At 36.8% G+C, this 8,240-nt stretch overlaps 1 protein-coding gene across 2 annotated transcripts; it reads left to right on the top strand.

Annotated features, from left to right (window-relative positions):
* The first annotated feature begins 498 nt into the window (after positions 1–498).
* Positions 499–7,240, top strand: LOC133140548 (macrophage mannose receptor 1-like). 2 transcript variants are annotated; one of them, XM_061260564.1, is made up of 7 exons: positions 499–539; positions 3,422–3,488; positions 4,035–4,421; positions 4,667–5,011; positions 5,682–5,939; positions 6,179–6,535; positions 6,711–7,240. In XM_061260564.1, exons 2-7 carry the CDS (start codon positions 3,446–3,448, stop codon positions 6,722–6,724), a joined length of 1,404 nt encoding a protein of 467 aa, XP_061116548.1. In that variant the 5' UTR covers positions 499–539; positions 3,422–3,445; the 3' UTR covers positions 6,725–7,240. The 2 variants fall into 2 exon arrangements, with proteins under 2 accessions (XP_061116548.1, XP_061116557.1); XM_061260573.1 differs by lacking the exon at positions 6,711–7,240 and having other exon boundaries at positions 6,199–6,429.
* The last annotated feature ends 1,000 nt before the right edge of the window (positions 7,241–8,240 follow it).

Here is an 8,240-nt window from a genome sequence, read left to right as displayed (position 1 = left end):
TGACAATAGTTACACTCAGAAAATTACAATAAATAAAAAAACTTCTATTTATGAAATATAAAAAAGGGTGCATAGTATATGTAATTCAGACAGGTTAAAAATTATTGGTCTGGCCCACCTTGCTTCTGCTAACAAAGGCTTTGGTATGTGGCTGAAAGAACCCGCCAATCCCTGATCTAGTGTGAAGCAGAATCAACCTCCAGCATCAATTTTCTTTTTTAGAACATATATATCATAACAAGATCTCATTTACTGATATGAAACGTGTTTTTTTTTTACATATAGAATGAAAAAAAGATTCGGAGGCCTTTTTAACATACCACTATATAGTCTAATGCAACAATGAAGTAATACATGTGTGGTAGGAACACTGGTTTCCAGATGTCCAGTAGTTGTCTTGACATTCCCACACAGCCTTCCTGGTCCCGCCCTCTAAGTAGCTCATTAGGGCATTTAAGGCAGCTGTGGCAGCATGGCTGCTTCTGCTTTTCTCTGGCTGTTTGGCTGGTTGCTAATATTGGCTCCTCTCTGTGATTGGGGTAGGTGATCCAGGCATGCGTTTGGGTTTTTTAAGATTCTTTTTACATACTCAATTACTTTGATAGTTTGATTATTTGATAGTGTCCTGTTTACCTGGTCTGCTGCTAACCGATTGGTGATTTAAGTCCCGGCCTGCCCTTCGGTGCTGGGGATTGTTACCCTGAGGCTGTTTGGCCAACATGCATTTTACCCAAGGTATAACCCAATGTTCAGGGGTAAGTAGGGTTTGAGCAGTACCTGAAGTAATTTTCTGTACGAATGTGCCTTTTTGATTGTAGGTCTCTATCAGCTGCTGTTTTGCTGAGATTTTTTATATTCAATGTGTATGTGTTATCTAGCCAGTTGTCTGATTTTTGTGAGCTTACTGGTGTACTGGTGACCCTTTTCTGATTAATATTTCTTTCATTTCTTTGAAGTGGAACTGAGTGCTGGCTTGGTTGCGAGGCTAGACACCTTGGTGTGGTTCCCCTCACTGGTTGGTAGTGTTAAAAAAGCACTGGGACACTTGTTTTTCACCTGTTTGCCGTGGTAGCCATTTTGGAGTGAATACACGTGTGGTAGGTAAGTGGTTGCACCCCTGGACACACTCTAGTCTGCCTCCCCATTGCTGGCCTCAGTCTACTTTCCCCTTAGGGCCTAGGAAGGGGAAGTTTAGGAAAATATTGTATTTTATATATTGATTAAATTTGTAATAAACCTTTGTTACTGCCTTTCACCTAGGTTTGGTTTATTTCCCATTCTTTCCACGGACCCTTTTAGTTATTAATAATTCAATAAATTTGCATTTTTTGGAATCACGTCTGTCTTTCTTCAGTTATCGAACTTGTGTAGCCTGTGTATCAAGGCATTACTCCAAGCCCCCCCTATATACTTCCTGGGGTGAAATTCCCTAGGTGGCGTAGTCGGATGAATGGTATTCTTTGTTTCTATCACCACCTCGCCACACATGCATACAGTGGGAGCAGTAATTATTTGATCCCTTGCTGATTTTGTAGGTTTGCCCACTTACGAAGGATGGAACTGTGTAGAATTTTAATCCGAGGTACATTTTAACATTGAGAGACAGAATATCACAAAATAATCCACAATAACATATACATTTTATAAATTATCGTATTTTTGCATGAAATAAGCATTTGATCCCTTACCAATCAGCAATAATTCTGGCTCCCACAGTTAGTTTTCCATTAACAAGCACTCCTAATCTCAACTCATTACCCAAAACACCGGTCAACTCATTACATCGTTATGTAGCTGTATAAAAGACACCTGTCCACGCAATCAATCAGATTCCAATGTTTCCACCATGAGCAAGACAAAGGAGCTGTCTAAGGACATCAGGGACAAAATTGTAGACCTGCACAAGGCTGGGATGGGCTACAAGAAAATAAGCAAGCGGCTTGGTCAGAAGTTAACTGTTGGAGCAATTATTAGAAAATTATTAGAAAATTAGAAAAACAAAGTCACCGCCAATCTCCCTCGGTCTGGGGCTCCACGCAAGATCTCGCTTTGTGGGATATCAATGATCATGAGAAAGGTCAGGGATCAGCCCAGTACTACACAGGAGCAGCTTATTAATGACCTGACAGCAGTTGGGACCACAGTCACAAAGAGAACCATCAGTAACACACTACACCGTGAAGGATTCAAATACTGCTCTGCATGCAAGGTTCCTCTGGTGAAGAAGGCACATGTACAGGCCCATCTGAAGTTTGCCAAAGAACACCTGGATGATCCAGAGGAGGCTTGGAAGAAGGTGATGTGGTCAGATGAGACCAAAATAGAGCTACACAGATTCTACACAGTTCCATTCTTTGTAAGTGGGCAAACCTACAAAATCAGCAAGGGATCAAATAATTATTGCTCCCACTGTATATTTTCTATATATAAAATAAACACTGTTTTCTTGGTCACGTCAAATCAATAAACTGAAGTTTGATATTGAAAACATGATTGAGTGAATGATTTTGTGTTTGTATTTCACAATGGATGGGAGAGAGAATGAATCTATATTTCTACCTCTGTGGTACTTCTACCACTCTGGTAGAAATATAATTGAAAGATGATGGAAAACCAGAAACACTAATATTCACAAAACACAACCATATCAAAACATTGGAAATTCAAACAATCTTATGCATGGTGTTGAACAACTTTTTTTCAGGAGAGCCCTTTAAAAACCCTTTTTAGAACATAAGGCATGACATGGTTGGTTTAATTTGGAGAATGAGTAAAATACTTTTGACTGACTTATCTGGCTTATCTTCATTCTTTGTGTCTGTACGAGGTGGGTGTTGTTAAAAGGGACCAACAACAACAGCATGTCCAAATGCTTAGCTGGAATTAGATTATGATGATGTATACAGTGACATTAAATCAAAGCATCAAAAAATCATGGTGTTAGTTTCATTTGTCAAGGAATTATAGAGGATACCATGTCATGAAACCCCTATCACTTTGTGTGATCACTACAGGGACTAGCATATGTATTAAATGTGACCGTGAACAACATTCTGTTCATCCCATCTTCCATACCCTGACAAAGGTTGTTCAAGCCTCAACACTCTCTGTTGTGCAAATTAGCAATGAGGATTCCTGAAAATAAAAGTTCCAGACAACTGGCCAAGTGACATTCTGACTCAAAAACAAGAAGTCATTGTTCAAATATATTTGTTTCACAGTTGCTTCACTGAAACAGACAAATATGAGAGGAACTACACTGGGTGAACCAGTTCCTCACAGTGAGTAAAAGGTAATGAATAATAATGTGTGACAGTGAATTATGGACAGGGTGTCATTTTAGTTAGCCTACACCTTTAGAGATACAAGGAAGATAACAGAATGTGGTATGTCTTTGTGTGTTTTGCTTAATGTGGTACAGATTGTCAGATGGAAATCTGCAGTTATGAAGAACAGAGCCAGTGTGTTTCCTTTCCTGATTATCTTAGGTGAGTGTCATTATATATATATATATATATATATATATATATATATATATATATATATACACACACATTTTACATGTAGCTAAAGTCTATTTTCTGAGCATTCTAACCAAACAAAGAAGAGAGTGAACCATTTCAATGCATGTGATTCAGCTCTTACAAGAAAATGTGTGGTTGAAAACTCACTAGGAATTTCATAGAGAATGCTCAGGGCAGCCCACTAGCCCAACCAGAGCTTGTTTTAAGTTACCTTTAACATTATATTACATATTGGCTATTTTCAAGAACAAGCACTATATTTCATATTGGTTATTTTTTTGGGAACTTCTGCAAATTTTGGAAGGTGCATCCATTCAAATGGGGTGTAATACATTCCATTACTCTCATAGTGTAGCACTGAAAATCCATTGGTCAGAAAATTACAATGCGCTTGGATTATGTTGGTTGTAAAAACATTTTGGAACTTGAGCTAGAGCGGAGCGTATTTTGTGTGTAATAAACCCTGTTTTATCAAACATAGTGTGTATAATCTCTCTGTTCATTTCACAGGATGTTGCTCCCTGATATCAGGTCTGTCACCCCAGTATCACTTTGTGAATGATCAGAAGAATTGGACAGAAGCACAGAAATACTGCAGGGAAAAGTATTCAGACCTGGCATCAATGTACAACAGTGCTGGGATTGAAAGCATACGAGAGGCTGTGCACAGCGGTTTTAGTGGTAGGGCATGGATAGGACTAGAAAGGGGAGACTTGTTTAAGTGGCACTGGTCCTTGGCAGACAGAGATTTCTACAGAGACGGGGAGTTAGAATTTCGAAACTGGAAGCAGGGTGAACCGAAAAATGATCACAAAGAGAGCTGTGCAGCAATGTATCCCAGTGGTAAATGGTTTGATGACAACTGCAACAATAAAAGACACTTTATATGCCTTAAAGGTAAATACTTCTGTTTTTTGTGCAGTCCAGGGTATGGAATATTTACAGCGAGGCATTATTAATTTTGTTATTTTTTGAACAGATTTATTTACCAGACACTAACAAGCAAAGTGATCTACATACTATTAAATATTTTAGTCTAGATGTCAATATCCTGCAGTAATTTCTATGGCATGCAATGAATGTGATTTTTGCTGTTCAGTATTCATAAATGAATGATGTCTTCAATGTATGTGTGTTGCCAGGACGAAGTAATGGCAACAAGGGCTTCATCTTACTTCAGCAAATGAAGACCTGGAGAAAAGCTCAGGCCTTCTGTAGGGCAAATCATGAAGACCTGGTCAGTGTGCGGAATCAGTCAGAGAACCAGGAAATACTGCATTTGTTACAGTTACAGAGCGCATGGATTGGACTGTTCAGTGACTCCTGGAAATGGTCTGACCATAGCAACTCCTCATTCCGCTTCTGGAGGTCGAAACAACCAAATAATTTGCGAGGAAAGCAGCATTGTGTGGGAGTTGTGCTGGAAGACTCTGGAAGATGGAATGACTTTCAGTGCAAGGGCAGTCGGCCTTTCTTCTGTCAAGGCAGTAAGTTTACCTGGGTTTGCATTTGGCTGTAGACTTTCGAATCTGCATGTTTGCAGTCATGAAATTAAACAGGTGTAGAAACTTTGCATTACATTAATGTAACTACAATCTATGCTGTACAGACTTTAATGTGGGCCCTGAAATGAAGGGACTATGTATAAACAGCACTGTATTTTCAATATACTGAAAACACTGTTTAATAAAAGCTGAGAATCTGCGCATTAACCACATATGCATGGTTTGTATTACAAATCTAAAATTGTGGAGTATAGTGCCAAATAAAAACATCTATTTTTCCCTAAGATTATGGAACTCACTGTATATATGGTAGGTGGGATCAAGAGGGGAAGCTGTTGAAGGGAAAATTAGTTTCTAAATTCTCTTGTATTTCATCATCTGTTTGAAAAGAAATATTTAATAGGAAGTCAAAATAGTAATTATGACAGTCCGTGCTAATTATCAATAGCATTTCAAAATTACATCTTAATGAAATACTTTTGATTATGCTTTATCTTGTATCGATGATTGCAGCTTTTTTGACACCCATTGGTTTATTAAGAACAACTAACAGCCTAAAGACTAATGAAGTAAATGTTGGAAGATGCAGGACATAAACCTTTTTTACCATATTATTATTTCTAATGTATTTACATTTTTATATAATTCAAAGGAATGAAGTCCCAAGCCCCTCTCCCCACAGTGGAGAGTGTGACACACAGTGTGACACACAAATCTACAAATCAAGCACCTAGTAAATATACCTCTCAGAAAAGCAGTACTGAGCAACAGACTACTGGATATGAAACTACTCAGCTAGAAAAATACATCACCACTACAGGCCCCACTGATAAAGAGACATTGACCACCAAGTACAAATATGCAGAACATATAACAACTGAAAAGGCAATGATGGAACGCACAACTGAAGGTAATTATGAAGCATTTTGTTAATCAAATTCATAAATTCTATTTGTTCTTCAACAACATGGATAAATGAAAGATTATTTCCACTTGCTATTTTAAAAGTCTTTCTATCCCATATCTTGGTTTTAGTATAATTTGGAAACCATTTAGTATAGCATCAGATCTATTGAGATTGTTCATCATAAAGTAATCTTAACACAAATGTATTGCTTAAATTCAATAAGAATTACTTAACCCTTGCAGACTATCTGATCCTGATTCAGGAGAATATGACCTGGAACGAAGCCCTGCATTATTGCAGAATGCGCCATATCAATTTGGTGTCTGTGACTTCTGTAGCCACTCAGAAATGGGTGGCAAAGAAGGCTGAAAATGCTTCTACTGCCCATGTTTGGCTGGGCCTGCGATTCACCTGTGTCTTCAAGTTCTGGTTCTGGATAACATCTGAAACTGGTTGTTATCAGAACTGGGCTCATGGACATGAGCCAGTTGGGATGGAGGAGTGTGGTCACACAGGAGCTATTGAATCTGGAGGGGAACATCAGTGGGTCAGCTTGCCAGAGACTGAGAAGCTCAATTTCATCTGTTATACTTGTGATGGTGAGTTTAAAAAACTGCTCTTTTAAAATTAGTAAGAAGCTATTAAAAAGTAAATTCTATCATTAATATAATTAATATATAATTATATAATATATAATTAACTATAATTAATAAAGTAGAAACAAAGGTTAGGTTAGAAAGTAATGTTTGAATTGCATCCCTTTCATCTTTTCAGGTCAGAGACACTAATTTGGAGCGCCCTCTGAATCCAACTGTTACTTCTGGAGTCTTGGATAATAATCTTTGTGATTACCAAAAACATTGTTTCTTATTGGAATAAAAACTATTTATAAATGTTTTATAAAAACATGAAACAATAAACTATCACCTGATCAAGTAAACTAAAAATTGAGAGCAACAAAAGATATGTTTTCCTATAATGTTCACTGTCTGTGTGCATGTGTGTTTCGATTGATTTTGAATGTGTACAAAAACTATTGTGAACATACATTTTACATTGGACAATTTTTGTGGCCACTGATTGAAATCCTCTTGCAACACTACATGATGTGGAATACATAGGGGAGAACCGGCACAAGTGTAACATTTCACAATTGTAACAAATACATTTTCTCATTCAACAATATAAGCACAGATGCAAAAATGCATTCATATATGCATTGTGCTGTCCTCTAACTACAGTGCAATTCTGAGATCTGTGCAACTCATTAAACTGTGAGCAAATTATTTTTCAGTAAATTAATGAACCAGTAGTGTTTTTTTATTTGATATTTGATGTTTGTGCTAATTAAACCAAAACACATATCATTTTGATAATTTATACCCTGGTTCCAAGTCTGCATATGTTTGACTTGCATTGCTTACTTGCATAAATTAAAAAGCAATAAAACAGCAAGTATATCCCAATGTATGTGTTAGCATACACTAGGCTACTGAAACACATTATAGTTAATCAAATTTGCTAGCTTGTGGTTGGTTTTAAAATAAATGAACAGCAAATTGACATTTAAATAATGATTATGTTTTGTTTCTATTTATACACAAATCAGATAAAGAGTTTTAACCATGGATTTATTTGTAACAGGTGCATCTTTTGTCTTTTGTTCACAGAATATGGACAAGAGACAAAAACGAGAAACCATGACTCATCCAATAATGCAAATAACGATTTATCCAGTTATTTTTTTGTTGTTACAATTTTGCCGCTCCTCTGTTACAAATGCCACGCACATACTTCCCAATTGTAACATTGAACAACATTTACATTTCTTTGTACACAAACCATTTGTGATCACCTCAAACCTAACATGTTTTATGCTCTGTGTTTAAATTTCACCACTTTTGAATGCGTCAAGTAATTGAGTAAGAAGTGAAAAATTCTACAAAGGTTTTCCCCTATTGTATTGATCCATTCAGCTTTATTCTGCTGCATTTTTCCTTCTTCTGTAACTTTCATCATAGACAATACGTTACTGAATTATTTCCATCCTTATTTCCGGGATCCCAGTGCAAATCACTCTTTCCAGGAAATATGGGATTTTATGAATAAAATACTGGATCTATTAATTTGTGTATCTCTATTTCCTGAAATGCGCTCATAGAAAAAAATACATGAAAAATACATGGATAATATACAAATATACAACATATAATTTATACCCAAGTAAAAGAAATGTGTGCATGCGTGTGTCCATTTGTTTTTGCATACTGTGTGTATATACATGCACATACATGTGTGAGTGGG

Source organism: Conger conger, chromosome 1 (genome assembly GCF_963514075.1).
Source record: "Conger conger chromosome 1, fConCon1.1, whole genome shotgun sequence".
NCBI classification, from domain to species: Eukaryota; Metazoa; Chordata; class Actinopteri; order Anguilliformes; family Congridae; genus Conger; species Conger conger.
Note: the sequence above shows the minus strand (reverse complement) of the source record. Positions and strands in the feature narration are given on the sequence as shown.

Excerpts from the sequence above, each read along its gene's own strand:
- LOC133140548 (XM_061260564.1), top strand. The coding sequence starts at position 3,446 with ATGAAGAACAGAGCCAGTGTGTTTCCTTTCCTGATTATCTTAG. Across the intron at positions 4,422-4,666 it reads ACACTTTATATGCCTTAAAG|GACGAAGTAATGGCAACAAG; the intron begins GTAAATACTTCT and ends GTGTGTTGCCAG. Across the intron at positions 5,012-5,681 it reads GCCTTTCTTCTGTCAAGGCA|GAATGAAGTCCCAAGCCCCT; the intron begins GTAAGTTTACCT and ends TATAATTCAAAG.